Source organism: Nyctereutes procyonoides, unplaced genomic scaffold (genome assembly GCF_905146905.1).
Source record: "Nyctereutes procyonoides isolate TBG_1078 unplaced genomic scaffold, NYPRO_anot_genome, whole genome shotgun sequence".
NCBI classification, from domain to species: Eukaryota; Metazoa; Chordata; class Mammalia; order Carnivora; family Canidae; genus Nyctereutes; species Nyctereutes procyonoides.
This window is the reverse complement of record NW_026575125.1, coordinates 75,134,314-75,151,592: the sequence shown is the minus strand read 5'-3', so window position 1 is coordinate 75,151,592 and position 17,279 is coordinate 75,134,314. Positions and strand designations below refer to the sequence as shown.

Here is a 17,279-nt window from a genome sequence, read left to right as displayed (position 1 = left end):
GGGGCCTGAACATCTGAATTTCTGACAACTTCCCCAAAAGTGATTATAATGCTACCAGTGTGTCTGAGAACCACAGCTCTAAATCTCGGCCCTCTTGAAAGCCATCTAGGAAAAGCCCACAGCAAATATCATTCTTAATGGGGAAACACTGGGAGCCTTTCCCCTATGATCAGGAACAAGACAGGGATGTCCACTCTCACCACTGCTATTCAACATAGTACTAGAAGTCCTAGCCTCAGCAATCAGACAACAAAAAGAAATAAAAGGCATTCGAATTGGCAAAGAAGAAGTCAAACTCTCCCTCTTCACAGATGACATGATACTATACATAGAAGACCCAAAAGACTCCATCCCAAGATTGCTAGAACTCATACAGCAATTTGGCAGTGTGGCAGGATACAAAATCAATGCCCAGAAGTCAGTGTCATTTTTGTACACTAACAATGAGACTGAAGAAAGAGAAATTAAGGAGTCAATCCCATTTACAATTGCACCCCAAAGCATAAGATGCCTAGGAATAAACCTAACCAAAGAGGTGAAGGATCTATACCCTAAAAACTACAGAACACTTCTGAAAGAAATTGAGGAAGACACAAAGAGATGGAAAAATATTCCATGGTCATGGATTGGAAGAATTAATATTGTGAAAATGTCCATGCTACCTAGGGCAATTTACACATTTAATGCAATCCCTATCAAAATACCATGGACTTTCTTCAGAGAGTTGGAACAAATCATCTTAAGATTTGTGTGGAATCAGAAAAGACCCCGAATAGCCAGGGGAATTTTAAAAAAGAAAACCATATCTGGGGGCATCACACTGCCAGATTTCAGGTTGTACTACAAAGCTGTGGTCATCAAGACAGGGTGGTACTGGCACAAAAACAGACACATAGATGATCAATGGAACAAAATAGAGAACCCAGAAGTGGACCCTGAACTTTATGGTTAACTAATATTCGATAAAGGAGGAAAGACTATCCATTGGAAGAAAGACAGTCTCTTCAATAAATGGTGCTGGGAAAATTGGAGATCCACATGCAGAAGAATGAAACTAGACCACTCTCTTGCACCATACACAAAGATAAACTCAAAATGGATGAAAGATCTAAATGTGAGACAAGATTCCATCAAAATCCTAGAGGAGAACACAGGCAACACCCATTTTGAACTTGGCCACAGCAACTTCTTGCAAGACACATCCATGAAGGCAAGAGAAACAAAAGCAAAAATGAACTATTGGGACTTCATCAAGATAAGAAGCTTTTGCACAGCAAAAGAACAGTCCACAAAACTAAAAGACAACCGACAGAATGGGAGAAGATATTTGCAAATGACGTATCAGATAAAGGGCTAGTTTCCAAGATCTATAAAGAACTTATTAAACTCAACAGCAAAGAAACAAACAATCCAATCCTGAAATGGGCAAAAGACATGAAGAGAAATCTCACAGAGGAAGACATAGACATGGCCAACATGCACATGAGAAAATGCTCTGCATCACTTGCCATCAGGGAAATACAAATCAAAACCACAATGAGATACCACCTCACACCAGTGAGAATGGGGAAAATTAACAAGGCAGGAAACAACAAATATAGAGGATGTGAAGAAAGGGGAACCCTCTTGCACTGTTGGTGGGAATGTGAACTGGTTCAGCCACTCTGGAAATCTGTGTGGAGGTTCCTCAAAGAGTTAAAAATAGACCTGCCCTATGACCCAGCAATTGCACTGCTGGGGATTTACCCCCAAAGATACAGATGCAGTGAAACACCGGGACACCTGCACCCCGATGTTTCTAGCAGCAATGTCCACAATAGTCAAACAGTGGAAGGAGCCTCGGTGTCCATTGAAAGATGAATGGATAAAGAAGATATGGTTTATGTATACAATGGAATATTACTCAGCCATTAGAAACGACAAATACCCACCATTTGCTTCGACGTGGATGGAACTGGAGGGTATTATGCTGAGTGAAATAAGTCAATTGGAGAAGGACAAACACTATATGGTCTCATTCATTTGGGGAATATAAAAAATAGTGAAAGGGTATAAAGGGGAAAGGAGAAAAAATGAGTGGGAAATATCAGAAAGGGAGACAGAACATGAGAGACCCCTAACTCTGGGAAATGAACAAGGGGTGGTAGAAAGGGAGGTGGGCGGGGGCTGGGGGTGACTGGGTGACGGGCACTGAGGGGGGCACTTGATGGGATGAGCACTGGGTGTTGTGCTGTATGTTGGCAAACTGAACTCCAATAATAAATAAATAAATAAAAAGAAAAATAGAAAATAAAAACAAATCTCGGCCCTCACCCCTCTGTGTGTGCGTGTGCACATGCATGCATGCACACAAGTGTATATGATTGATAATTTAAAAATATTAATTTTTGGTTTTTTGAAGTTTATTTATTCACCCATCTAATAAGGAATTTGTGAAGAATAAAAGAATATCCATGTAAAGGATATGACACAGGATCTAAAATATAGAAAGCATGCAAAAACCTGAGTATCAGTGAACATAAATCGTCTACTCAAGGTCTCACAGCTAGTAAGCCGGGAATTAAAATTAAGTCTCTAACTCCAAAGACATAATAAAGTGTAGCAGTACCACTACAAAAAATAGGGTACAAACACACTTATTTAATAAAAATTTGAAGAGAAAAAGATCAGTTTTCAATATCGGGGTCCAAGTTCTTATTATTGACTAAATATCCACCTATATTTTCCACTGGGGAGTGTTGTTAGCATTGGAAAAGATGCACAGAAAAGATTCAGATCTTCATCAACATCAGTGCCTGGGGTCATTGATCAATTCTGACCCCACAAAAAGGCAAGGAAGAAAGGAAAGAGGGCTGGAGAGGAGAATTTTTTTAAAGTAGAAATAAGGAAAAACATATGAATCTAGAGCTATAGTTCTCTGCCTGGTTGGGCTAATTACAAAAGTTAATTTGATTTTTCCTTAGCAATGAAAGATATACATGACCTCTATACATTGTGGAATTCAACAAATCAGAAAGAGGGGGGAAAAAATCCCAGGATTCCAGGGACTAACAGCCAATCCTTTGCTGGGATTTGGTGGCATCTAGTGGCAGATTCAGGAGGTATAAACCTCACCCAGAGAACTTTCTGGAAAACTAGCTGAGTGCTACTTGCCTGAAGGGCACTGTGCTTGGAGATCAGAACAAAAAGGTAAGAGAGCCTCAGCTTCTACAGAAATTGAGTCTCTATGTGTGTGTGTGTGTGTGTGTGTATATATATATATATAGAGAGAGAGAGAAACTGAAGGGGAAGGTTATCACATACAGATATTTGAGGCAGAAAAATGTGTTTGTGCCAACAGAATGGCAGGCAACGTTGGAGGGGGGAGAGAGAGGATACTAGGGAACTGAAAAAAAAGCTGCTCTTTGGAATTGCTAAGATGGGAACGTTTGGCTCTTACCTATTGGACGGCTATGGTTTAAAACAGGATTTTGGCAAGAGAAAAAACGTGGGAAGCAAGTGTATTTTTACAGTCTGAAATTAAATCGCTAGGAGAGGTAAAAATATTCCTGGCAAATGCTCTTTATTGGTTATGGTCGCCTTGACTTATTTTCTTTTTCATTAGAACAATTTTCAAACTTAGAGAAAAGTAGAGAATATTCCGTACACAGCGCGCGTGCACGCACACATGCACATGCACAGACACCTGTGCGCGCGCATACACGCACGCCCGGGTTCCAGGACACACACCGACCCCAACGCTCTCAACGCTAGGGGCGCACGCCTGCGCACACACACCACCTCCAACGCCACGAGGGCTGCCGCGCGCACATCCCAATCTCAAGGCCACGGGAGCTCGCCCGCGCACACACAGGCCCCAACACCACGCCCACACACACCCACCACCCCAGCTTGTACACATATTAAAACACCCGCTCTGTTTTCTTTTTCACTCCGATAGTTGCGCAAGAGGTTGGGGGCGTGGCCCCAAATTTGACCTCGCGCTTCCCCACTCGCGGGAACCTTAGCTCATTTCCGCCCATCCTGTTTCCGCAGGCCACGTAGGCACTTCCTTTCCCAGTGGAAAAAAAAAAACCCATAATGCCTCCCTGCAGGGGGAAAAAAAAAAAAACCTCTGGCCAGGGGAACTCTGGGTCGTGAAAATAGGCCACGTGAACACCCTGCCCTATAGACTTATGACCCAACGGCAGTCGCGCTTTTGAAGGGCGGGCTAAGAACCTAAGAGGGCGAGCGTCATTGGCCAGAGCCTTCACTAAAGCAGAAAGATGATTGGTTTGCTTCAAGCCTTAACCGTGAAGAAGCAGGTTGCTAGCACCCGCCTTTACTGCGGTGAATTGTCATCGCTGACGTGTTAGGCTTCGTCCAATCATTTGGTTATGGAACATTCTAAAACTTAGGCAAGACGATTATCATTGGCTGGAGACCATAAGCCCGCCTCCAGGGTGACGTGTCTGCCTATGGATATCAGTTGCCAGAGAAACCTGGCTTTACTATGGCGGTTGGAGGGACGGCAGTGATCACACGTCGGCTGCTGGAAAGAACTGGATTCTCGTTTCAGGTTTCGGGGTGGGGGTGGGGTGAAAGGGTTGATGGTTTCTTTCTATCGTCGCATATATTGACAAGATTAAGTAGTGCCTTCACAGTTGGGCAGAGCTGCTTTCAAATTCCTACTCGCCAACGCCCAGCTTGGGCTGGCTCCTGTTCTTTCAGGGTCTCGGTTTCCATGTTTGTAAAATGGTGATAGTGATAGTATCTACCTCAGAGACGTGTACCTCAGAGGCTTGTACTGTGTATTAGTGCGTATAAGACGCTTAATACCAATCCTGGTTCTGAAAGATATTCGCTATTATTGTGGAGTGAAAAACCCGCGTAATAGAATAAGAAAAAAACAAATTATGTAAATTTGTTCATTACAGTGCTTTTTCTGCTCATCAGATTCTTTCTTATAAGAAATTTGAGCTTTAAAAGAGACCTATCAATCTTTGCCGATGAAATAATTTACTATTTGAGAATTAGCTCAAAATAGCGGGGATTGGAATTTTCCATACTGAAAAGTTTAAAAGGCGGGGGGTGGGGGAGATGGAGAACGAGAGCGATGAGGAGATGAACCACATGCGATGAGTAGGCCTTGTTTGGATCCTGATTTGAACACACCAACTTAAAAACACTTTAAGATGCATCGGGAAAATTTGAAAATGGATTTGATGGGTTTTTTTTTTAAGGAATTGAAGTCAATTTTTTAGACGTTATAATGGCATTAATGGTTGTGTTTTCAAATTATCTTTATTTTGTAGAGGTATATAGGAAAATATTTGTGGATTAAGTAATAAAATGTCGGAGAATGACTTCAAATACGTTGATGACTGGGATTTGCTTCAAGATAATCTCAGCGGTAGAGGGAAGTGGGGAAGGGTATAGATGAAACAAAACTGGCCCTAAGTTAATAATTGTTTGAGCTAAGTGATGGGGCATATGAGGTTCCTTTTATTATTCCATCATCCTTGGTATGTGTTTAACATTTTCTGTAATAAAATACAGAAAATCACCTATCCAGTGAGCTTAAAAAAATCGGAGTAGGGGGAGCAGTGGGTGGGGTTATAGATAAAACAAGATGGCCTTCAGTTGGTAATTGTTGAAGCTGGGTGATTGGTATAGGTTTATAATACTCTTCCTTCTACATTTTTATTCATTTGAAATTATCCTTAATAAAAAGTATAAAAATACAGTTACTTTATCAAAAATAAGGATAAGTGTACAATAAATTTGAAAATATAACCACAAAAAAGGAAAAAGACATTTGTACGTTATTAATCAGCAGTGGTGTCCTTTGTGTGTGATAAAATGCATTGGTTGATGGAGAAAAAAGGGATCTCATATCTTTTTACTTTATGTCCTTTTCTGTCCCCTTCTTTGACCTTCCAGGCCAACATCAGAAAAGCTAAGTTTGCTGTATAATAAGGATCAGAAGATCTGATCCTGATTGCAGAACCATCCCTGATTACAGAATCTGAGTAAGTGCCTCCCTTCTCCTGGTCTCAATTTTCAAACAAGATAATTCCACATAACCTTCCTAACTGTCCAGGAATATTTTGAAGATTAATAAGCCCCTATCTGGGAAAGCACTCTAAATTCTAAGAAGGGAAAGGTGAAGCTAAGTCCACTGGTGATTCCAGTATAGCAAGGACCCAAACAACAGAGGACTGTATGATCTTACATTCTTTGATAAAAGATATTCTACTTGATACCCTATAGTTAGTTTCATATATATACATATGGAATTTGAATATTTGAAATTTTTATGGCATCTCATGTACAACATAATTTAATGGTTGAGAGCAAATACTGACTTCTTAATTTGGATTCTATCTCTACCACTTATGTGATCCTGGGCAAGATACTTAACTCCCTTTGTTGATAAATTACCTAATGTGTAAAATAGAAATGATAATAGTTCTAGTTCGTAGGATTTTTGAAGAGATTTTGTGTAAAGTACCAGGACAGTGCTTGGCATATATAAGTGTTTGCTTTAATAATAATTATGGTTCTGTTAGTCATTCTGGTACATCCTGGTTTACACACACATATACTCTAAACTTCTAAAAGCAGTGGATTCTTCTGTTTAGAAATGTAAAAAAATTAATACTGTTGGTTTCTTTCCTGATTTTTCCAGAAGCAGCAGTTACCACTAGAACTGAATTCTGAAATTACGACTTCTGGTTTGTCTTAACAATCTAGAAAGATTTTGAGTTTATTGATCATATTTATTATAAGGGAATTTCCAGGACCTATAATTTTAACTAGGAAATAATAACTATATTCAGTGTGTTAACAGCTTTTGTGTCATTCCTCCTTCGTCTCAGACTCAAAAAATATGTTAAACAGAAAGGAAGTGTTCCAAGATTCAGAGGAGAATGGGTAATAAATGTAACTGGCATGGTATATGTATATTAGAAGGTTTATTCCAACAAACCATAGGAGATATTGTTCACATTCATTGTGATACACCCATACCAAAATGTTAGCCTTAGGAGTCTGCATTCCTAAATGGCCCATCACTTGCATGAGATGAAGGAAGGTTTTTTTCAGTTATTTGAGAGCTTCATTTTCCCATGGAGTCACTATATTTTCCTTGTAACTTTTTTTTGCCCCTTCTGAAAATTGGGTTGCAGAGGAGGGCGCTGTCATGGTGGAAAAGATGGAGTAGATGGGTAGGCACAAAACCCCTTTACAGGAGGCCATTTGGAGAATGATTAAGGGCAAAAGGCAGGGAGGTGGGCTGTTAAGCTGGTATGAGCTTAGAGAAGGCAAGGTCCAGGGTATCCTGAAATGGAAAAAGCCTCAGAGAGGAAAAGGACCTTGACCTGTGCCTCCCAAGAATGGGCAGAATCTAGAAGGGGGGGGAACCTGTCTGAATGGTATGCCTACAAAATGTATGATACACAGTGATACTTTACTGAAAAGTCCAGCTGTGTGGGATCTAAGGATAAAAATCAAAATCATTGAATTTTAAATACATATATTTTAATACAGGTTTTTAGTCATGTAATATGTGAATATATTATCTTCATAATGAAAAAGTTTAAGTAATACAGAATAGGCTCGGGTTTCCATTTCTTCACTTCCAATTCTCTTACTCTCCAGAGTTAGCTGCTATTAGTTTTATTCCCTTTGAGATCTCTAAATTATGTACCTGTTTAAAAACATATATATATATATATATATATATATAAAATACTGTTTTGTGTTTTCTTTTACATAAATATGGTATCACACTGTATTATTTTGCAACTTGCTATTTTTATTCAGTAGATTATCTTGGATGTCTTCATGGCCATTCATGGAGTTCTATTTGATTCCTTTCAACAGTGGTATTCTTTTAACCAGCATGATAATCCATTTAAGGAAAAAAATACCTTTTATCTTTCTAAATCACTAGTGATAGTCCTCCAGGTTTACTCTAGTGTTTTGCTATTACAAATAACTCCTCAAACATCCTTGGAAACCATTTACAAGTATTAGAATATTCTAGGGCAACATCTGTGTCTTTATGATAATTAAACCAATGTAATACTGGTGTGAGAACAGACATCACTGTGACAGAACAGGTGACCTAAAAATGGTAATAACCTTTAAAAATTGAATATCAGAAATCATTGGGAAGAGTACCTTAAAAGATGCATGTACATCTAGGAATTTAAAATGTCCTATGATAGAATTTCGAATCAGTGAGGAAAGGATGACCTCTTCAATAATTGATAATAGGAAAAGTTATGTATTTGGAATAATATAGACATACCAAGAAATATAAGAAATCATGCTTTGAATATTGATTTGAGAACGTTTTCCCTAGATGTGACCTAAATGCCAAAGGTCACAAAGGAGAATGTTGACATATTTGTCTGTGTGATACGTACATGCACACACAGACAGACCCAGAGAAGGAAAAGGAGTTTGGAAAAAATATTTCCAACATACCCAAGAAAACTTAGGATTTGATTGTTAGAAATCAATAAAGGAAGCAAATAACCTAACTGAAAGAGAACAAAAACATTCACATAAGAAAAAGATACACATGAAAATATGAAAGATACTCCATGATATTACTACATACTATAAGCAAAAAAAAAGTTTCCAAAAGATGTTTATCCCATGTTGTTGAAGGTATAGGTGAATGAACTTTAATGTTTTTGCTGGGAGTACAAATTAGAGGGGTTCTTTGCAAATTAAATTTGCCTTTATCTTCTCAAAGTTTAAACAGTTCTTCTGAGAGTAATTCTGAAATTCCTAATGTTCTAATATATCTGTACACTTAGGTCTATTATAGCATTTCTATAATAATGAAGTATTGGAAACTTAATGTTGATTAATAAGGGACTGGTTAAATTCTGGCACATCAAGATAGAGTGATGTGGATATTAAAAAGAATGAGCTAGGTGTGTGTGGACAGAATGATGCCCACAGTGATAAAAGGTATGGGGCAATATGTCTCATCTTTGCCAAATCAAATATAAAATACACATTTAGTTTTAAAGATACGTATTCGTTTGAGTATGTACATAAGATCTGAAAGCCTACACACTCATTCTGGGATGGGGGTGGGTAAAGGGAGAATTCCTCCATCTTTATGTATTTTGGAATTTATATATACATATGTAAAAGAAAGATTACCTACAAAATTAACTACTTGGGCAAAATACAGATTTTCAGTTCATAATTTACAAAATAAATTCTGGATAATTAAGAAATTAAAATCTAAAACCTCCATGAGTATGACATCATTTAACAGTGGAAGGAAAAACTAATATTTCATTATATAAAACTTTAAAATCTTAACATCAAGCTTTGTAAAAGAAGATTAGGGGAAATAATTGTCCCAGACTGACAACTCTTGATATATAAAAAGATCCTATAGATGTTACAGTCACTAAAACCCAATTGAATGGGCACAGGACAAAAGCCTATATACCCAATAGATGCTTTTTAAATGTTAAAGCATCTCTAGTAAATGGAAACAGTAAACATTTTATCAAACTTTGTAAATGAGCCTAGCCATTGCTCACCAGAGTATAAGTGATAGTTTTACACACTACTTGTAAGGTTAGAAATTAGTACAGCATGGGGGAAGTAATTTGGCAACATGTTATTACCTCTTGACCCACTAAATCTGCATCTGTAAATATTAATAGGAAATAGGACAGAAATGTAGTAGTTATTACAGGGTAAATTGAAGGGGAATCACTTTCCACAAGGGTTAGATTAAGGTATGACCATTTGATGATAAACAGCTCTCCAGATTTACATATATTATGTTACATGGGGAAAATAACCAGTGGTGATATCGATTTTTTTTTAAGGGAGGATTAGATGTGATGTCCAATATAAGCTCACCTCTGTTTAAATGAGAATTTACACAGAAAGTAAAAAGAACTAGGCCAAACCCACAAATGTGTTTTCTCAATGTCTGGCCTATCTTAGAGCTGACCTATAGAAAACAAGTGGAAAAATACTTGATGACCCGTCCCTAATTTGTGCCTCCATTTTCTTGATGTGTTGAATTTCTTCCTCGCTTGGATTCACGTAAGTGTTGCTCTGAAATATATACAGTACAAATAACAAGACCTGTGGCAAGTAGATTAACGGTGTAGTTCTGTAACCAAAACTAACAAGATGTTTAAATAATAAACTTTGGAGTACTAATGTTAGCTTCATACGGTATTGGAGATGGAAGAGAAATGTGGACTAGTGTTGGAGAGTTAGGAAGGAAATAGGACTTGTGTGGTATTTAGATGAAGGAGACAAGGGAGAGCATGATGGGAGCAAAGAGTAGGTATACTAAGCCAGTAAACAACATTAGTAAAGCCTGAAACTCAAGACAAGCTAGCAAACACAAAATTTAAAGTGGCCCAAAATTAATCTGTAGTGTAAACTTTTTAAATGAATGTGCACAGCACATCTGTCATTGACCATGGAAGCAGTGTTAAGCTGGGAAGGGAGGTACAAAGTGCAAAGCTGTCCAGAAACTTGTATTAAAAGTGGAGCCAGACATCAAAAAGGCAGGTATTGCTGACACGTTGTGTTTCGGCGACAGACAGACAGGCAGACAGAAAAAGGCAGGTATTCCCTTCTTTTGATGTCTGATTTCTGACTTTCAAGTAGGAATAGTTGCTTGTTTGGTCTGTAGGATACTTAATAAAAATAAAAGTACTGGGATGCCTGGGTGGCTCAAGTGGTTGAGCGTCTGCCTTTGGCTCTGCGTGATCCCAGGATTCTGAGATTGAGTCCCACATCGGGCTCCCTGAGTGGAGCCTGCTTCTCTCTGCCTGCCTCTCTCTCTCTCTCTCTCTCTCTCTCTCTCTCTCTCTCTCTCGAGTAAATAAATCTTAAAAGTACTGAGAATTTCTCTAAAGGCTATTTTTGTGGCTTTTTTAAAGATTTTATTTATTTATTCATGAGAAGGCAGAGACACAGGCAGAGGGAGAAGCAGGATCCATGCAGGGAGCCCAATGCGAGATTCAATCCCAGGACTCCAGGATCATGCTGTGGGCCAAAGGCAGGCCACTTAGCCACCCAGGGATCCCCTATTTTTGTGGCTTTATTCACTGTCGCAAACGTTGACTTGTGGTACAGGTACTTCTCTATATAATGTCAGACATTTCATTGAGACTTCATGAGTGATAGTAGAATTTGTAGAGAGTAACAGAATTCACCCAGTTAATTAGAACCGGGTAGGATTTGTTTTTCGTAGTTTTCCTATGAATGAATATATGTAATTAGTGCCAACGATGTACAGTAGATTCAGCTATCATTTTCAAGTTCCTCAGTAAGGAATTGCTGATGACCGTGAGACTTTCCAAAAATCTTCCTGTCCAACCTGGCCTTCTGTTTTACACTGGCTGGCACTGAGCCATCTTGCTTTCTTTAGTTGATATTTTAACTATCCCCTTTGTTTTGTGGAAACTTTACACTATATTAGCTCTGAGGTAGGTTTTCTGTATTTAACTGAAAACTCTGATACCCTCAGATACTGTGTCCCCTGTCCTGGTCACAATGAATGTTTGTTTAGAAATATTTTTGTATGCTTGATAGCTTATAGTGTAATGCCATGACACACTGGTCACTGACCGTTCACAGGATGTGTCTGTATATCCCTCTCAGGCAGGTTTCTGATTCCCACAGGTTCTGTATCCGTATTCACAGATTTTGATGCTCTCTGAGGACCACCTTTGCCCTTTATTTTCTACTCTTTGGGTACTTTTACTTAGAGGATATCGTTTGCTTCATGAAAGCCCTAGCACTCGGGCCTCTTTCTAATAACTGGTTTCCCTGATTCTAGGTTCTAGTTGACTAGCATTTCTTACCTCTATTTCCCCCGACAGGGCTTTCCTGACACCTGCTCACATCATTTTAAGGGTAGGGATTGGCTGAGGGGCTTTTTCTGTGGGTGAAAGTCCACAGTTAACCAAAGAAACCTGGTTTAAGGCTGATCCACCATCATCCCTCATTTCTTACCAGAGGTTATGCCGATTTTAACAGTCTGGTATTTATTCACCTAGGTACTTATGCATTTGTACATAACAGTTTAAAACAGGAATTTGATCACACACTACATAAGAATTATATGAGACTGATTGTAACTTCCCGACCTGTGCTGTCTTTTTGAGATCATATTGTACATATTATGCATTATGCCTATTTACCCAATGATGTAGAATTGAGCATCTATCCATGTTCATACGTGGTTCTCTGCTTAATTCATTTGAATGTTCTTCCATAGTTTGCATACATAATTTATATTACCACTTTCCTATTGAAGAATATTTGTGTTTCCAGTTCTTCAGTATTAAAAACACCACTGCAGTGAACATCTTTATATCCATATTCACATGTATTCCTATAAGATACTTTGCTAGCGGGATCCCTGGGTGGCTCAGTGGTTGAGCACCTGCCTTCGGCCCAGGGCATGATCCTAGAGTTCCGGGATCAAGTCCCACATCGGGCTCCCTGCATTGAGCCTGCTTCTCCCTCTGCCTGTGTCTCTCTCTGCCTCTCTCTCTGTGTGTCTCTCATGAATAAATAAATAAAATCTTTAAAAAATAAATAAATGTTAAAAGATAGTAAACTTTAAAAAGAGATACTTTGCTAGCTATTTAGCCAAATCATATTTATGAAGTTCTTAAGAACCTGTGAAATCTAAGGGTAGTTTCCCTCATTCCATAGATGAAAAAAAGAGACTAAGAGAGCATACATATTTTGCCCAAGTCCTCACAACTTTTAAAAGGCAGAGCCTAAATGAAGTAGGTCTAACAGTGGAACTTACATATTTTCTCTGATATTACAGTTGCAAACCACATGGTCAAAAAATTAGATTTTTAAAATTTTTTTTTCTGAATTAAAGTTTATCTTCATTGCAGATAACCTGTTTTCCTTTCTAGGTTGTGTCTTCCACCTCATCCTTGCAGACCATCCCAGGAGATTTGGGAGGTTCCATCTGGGAAAACACTAGGAGTACTTGGAAGGGAAAGAAGGAAGAGGATTATGTAAGTCAAAAAAAAATGCTTCCTGTGTCACACTATAAGAATCAGCCCCCGGGATCCCTGGATGGCGCGGCGGTTTGGCGCCTGCCTTTGGCCCAGGGCGCGATCCTGGAGATCCAGGATCGAATCCCACATCGGGCTCCCGGTGCATGGAGCCTGCTTCTCCCTCTGCCTGTGTCTCTGCCTCTCTCTCTCTCTCTGTGACTATCATAAATAAATAAAAAATTTATTAAAAAAAAAGAATCATAGCCCCCTATTTTTCATCTTTATCTTACTAGTTCCCTCTGCTGCATTTTATACTGTACATTATCCCTTTCCTTTCTTAAAACTCTTTGACTTCTTTGGCTTCCAAAATAACATTCTCCTAATTTTTCTATGGCTGCTCTGACCATTTTTGTTTTGTTTTTGGTCTCTCTGCTAATCCCTTAAATACCATTCTTTTAGGTTTTTCCAGAATTTCATACTTTGGTTCAGTTTTTCTTCCTCTTCTGTCCATGAATGATTTTGATGGCTTTCCTAGCTTCCAGTAGTAGCTGTGTGATGATTACCCTCAGATCTCCATTTCAGGCTCTTACCTTCACCTGAGCTTTAAAGTTAAATATCTAACTGTACATCTCACACGTAGTAGATCCAATACTGAAGTTCTTTCCTCTCTAATCCACTTCCTCCTCCTCTAGATGCAGTCTTATTTGGTGATAGTACTAATGACCTAATCACCCATTCTCAAAACCTGGGAGTCATCACTGACTTCTCTCTGATTTATCACCTTCTCCAACAAGCTAATACTGACACTGGTGTCATGTGCCATTTCTTGTTTGCTCCAAAATACTCTGTGCCTATAACCGTCATTGTACTAACCTCATTTTTTTGTCACCTTAGATTTAAACCCTAGGACCTAGCATAATATCTGTCCCAAAGCAGATAGGCAATTATGTATGATAACTAATTGAATAGATGCATTTGTACAGAGCCACCTTTGACTCCTCCCTCTTCTTCATTTACCAATTTCTGTATTCAGTTTCCCTTGACTCCGTCATCACCCTAGTTCAGGATTACTTGGACTCCTACAAAAACATTTACTGTTACTCATTTTGCCTCCAGTCAACTAATCTTTCTTTCTTCTTTTATCTTGTCATTTCTCCTGTTCAGACAGAGGTTTTTTATTTATTTATTTATATTTTCAGACAAAGTTTTTAATTTCAATTCCACTGCCTTTTGTAGTTTCTTTTCCATTTAATTTATTTTTTTTCTAAAATTATATTCCTGTCTTTGGAGTGGCACCCAAAAACTAACTTATGGGCAAGTCTGATGAGCAATTGGATGGGGTGAGTAGTGGTTGGTAGTGAAAATCAAAAAGAGGGTGGAAGTAGTAAGTCAGTCACTTACAAATGATCCTGAACTAGGATTTAAAATCTAAATTCCAAGAAAATAGCTTGTGTTTTACTATGGTAGGCCTTTATGAAGTAGTATGTGCTAAAGGTCACGATAGAAAACAATGAAGTAAAATATTTTATATATTACAGTGGTTGGAATAAAAACAGGGTTGAATGAGTTCCAGAAAGCAGGGTTCTCAAACTCGTGGACAACAATCTGCAGAAGAAGACAACTTCAAAAAACCAACTAGAAGCAATATGCAGAGAAGTAAGATGAGAGGGGCCTCCTCAGGAAAGAAGACTGCTGGTCCACAGCAGAAGAATCTGGAACCAGCTCTCCCAAGCAGATGGGGGGGTCGCTCTGCAGAGAACCCCCCTTCAGGATCAGTGAGGAAGACCAGAAAGAACAAACAGAAGACACCTGGAAACGGTGATGGTGGCAGTACCAGTGAAGCACCCCAGCCACCTCGGAAGAAAAGGGCCCGGGCAGACCCCACTGTTGAAAGTGAGGAGGCATTTAAGAATAGAATGGAAGTTAAAGTGAAGATTCCTGAAGAATTAAAACCATGGCTTGTTGAGGACTGGGACTTAGTTACCAGGCAGAAGCAGCTGTTTCAACTCCCTGCTAAGAAAAATGTAGATGCTATTCTGGAAGAGTATGCAAATTGTAAGAAGTCGCAGGGAAATGTTGATAATAAGGAGTATGCAGTTAATGAAGTTGTGGCAGGAATAAAAGAATATTTCAATGTGATGTTGGGCACTCAGCTGCTCTACAAATTTGAGAGGCCCCAGTATGCTGAAATTCTCTTGGCTCACCCTGATGCACCAATGTCCCAGGTTTATGGAGCCCCACACCTACTGAGATTATTTGTAAGAATTGGAGCAATGTTGGCGTATACACCCCTTGATGAGAAGAGCCTTGCATTATTGTTGGGCTATTTGCATGATTTCCTAAAATATCTGGCAAAGAATGCTACATCTCTGTTTACTGCCAGTGATTATAAAGTGGCTTCGGCTGAGTACCACCGCAAAGCCCTGTGAGGGTCTACTGACCACTCACTGTTATGTCTGGTATCTGTAAACACTCTTTTCGTTCTTAGTCTTTTTCTTGTATAATTGATGTTCTTTAAAATTGTTAATGTATAACAGGGCTTATGTTTCAGTTTGTTTTCTGTTGTGTTTTTAAACAGAAAATGAAAGGAGTACAAGCTCCTTTTCTCATTTCAAAGTTGCTACCAGTGTACGCAGTAATTAGACGAAGAAGAAACATTCAGTAGAACATTTTATTGCCTAGTTGACAACATTGCTTGAATGCTGGTGGTTCTATCCCTTTGACACTACACAATTTTCTAATATGTGTTAATGCTATGTGACAAAATGCCCTGATTCCTAGTGCCAAAGGTTCAACTTAATGTATATACCTGAAAACCCATGCATTTGTGCTCTTTTTTTTATGGTGCTTGAAGTAAAACAGCCCATCCTCTGCAAGTCCATCTATGTTGTTCCTTAGGCATTCTATCTTTGCTCAAATTGTTGAAGGATGGTGATTTGTTTCATGGTTTTTGTATTTGAGTCTAATGCACGTTCTAACATGATAGAGGCAATGCATTATTGTGTAGCCACGGTTTTCTGGAGAAGTTGATATTTTAGGAATTGTATTTCAGATCTTAAATAAAATTTGTTTCTAAATTTCAAAGCAAGTATTTTGCAGCATGCCTTTAATATTATTGAGGCTGACTAGTCGCGGGCTCAGGAAAGATCTAGGTGGTATCAGAGAGTTCTGACTCCCAGTAAAAGAATTCCTTTTTCTGTTGGGTGTGGCAGCCAGGAGTATGCTGTCATTGCCAGTTCCCCTCCTCTTCCCTCATTGTGGCTTCTCAGAGTGACTGCTTTCTAGTGCTGCTTATTAAGAACTCCTTGCCCCTGTGAATTGGACTGGCATAACAGAATATTTAGTGGATACTATAATAGTTCCTTACACTTAACGCAGAGCTTTGCTCTTGCCCACAAAAGAAAATATGGGCAGCCACCTTCAGAAATACTTAACAGATTTTGGACCAAGGATGGCCGCTTTCCCTAGTTCCAACATTGAGGTCATGTTCTGTTTTTGTAATCCCTTAGACATAATAGTGGGAATCTAGAGTAGGGGATTTGTGGAGGAGGGTTGATGGATGTCTATGATTATAAATCCATTCTATAAGGAAATTTACCAAACTAAGTTTTGTTTCATGACAGTTTTTTTTACTTCTATAGCAAAAACATAAATTATCATGGTTACTGGAGAGATTTTAGAAAATACAGTAAGAAAAAATCTGGAAATGAGTCCTGTATGAGCCTCCTAGATCAGTCAGGGTCCCAGCAGGAAATAAATTTTATTCAAAATCGATTTGAGAAGTTTAATAGAGAATTTTTTCCCAAGTTGTCAACAGAGGAGTAAAGTCATGGTGTGTATTAGTTTGCTAGGGCTGCCACATCAAAGTATCATAAACTAGGTGGCTTAAACAACAGAAATTTATTTTCTCATAGTTACAGAGTCTAGAAGTCCAAAATCAAGATGCTGGTAGGGTTGGTTTCTTCTGAGGCCTCTCCTTGACTTGTAGATGGCTGCCTTCCTGTGACTTCACATGGTCCTTAACCTGTGTACCTGTCTGTCCCAATCTCTTCTAAGGAGGCCTAATGACCCCATTTTAACTTAACTACCTGTAAAGATTCCAACTCCAAACACAGTCCCATTCTGAGGTACTGGGGGGTTAAGATTTCACAATATGAATTTAGAGGTCACACAATTCAGCCTGCAATATGGTGTTGCCTATAAGCAAAGAGTAGAGTAGGAGGGGAGGAGGGAGTGATTACTGGTTGGTAGCTGTATAGA

General features: G+C 38.9%; 1 protein-coding gene across 4 annotated transcripts; it reads left to right on the top strand.

The window, feature by feature from the left end:
• The first annotated feature begins 3,088 nt into the window (after positions 1-3,088).
• On the top strand, positions 3,089-15,839 carry MORF4L2 (mortality factor 4 like 2). 4 transcript variants are annotated; one of them, XM_055338267.1, is made up of 5 exons: positions 3,089-3,189; positions 5,923-6,011; positions 9,976-10,077; positions 12,933-13,037; positions 14,558-15,839. In XM_055338267.1, the coding sequence occupies exon 5, from the start codon at positions 14,582-14,584 to the stop codon at positions 15,446-15,448; it is 867 nt and encodes a 288-aa protein (XP_055194242.1). In that variant the 5' UTR covers positions 3,089-3,189; positions 5,923-6,011; positions 9,976-10,077; positions 12,933-13,037; positions 14,558-14,581; the 3' UTR covers positions 15,449-15,839. The 4 variants fall into 4 exon arrangements, with proteins under 4 accessions (XP_055194242.1, XP_055194244.1, XP_055194241.1 ...); XM_055338266.1 differs by lacking the exon at positions 3,089-3,189 and adding an exon at positions 4,454-4,558; XM_055338269.1 differs by lacking the exon at positions 9,976-10,077.
• Positions 15,840-17,279: the final 1,440 nt, after the last annotated feature.

Bases quoted from the DNA above. Each gene is read 5' to 3' on its own strand.
- MORF4L2 (XM_055338269.1), top strand. From the start codon at position 14,582: ATGAGTTCCAGAAAGCAGGGTTCTCAAACTCGTGGACAACAATCTGCA.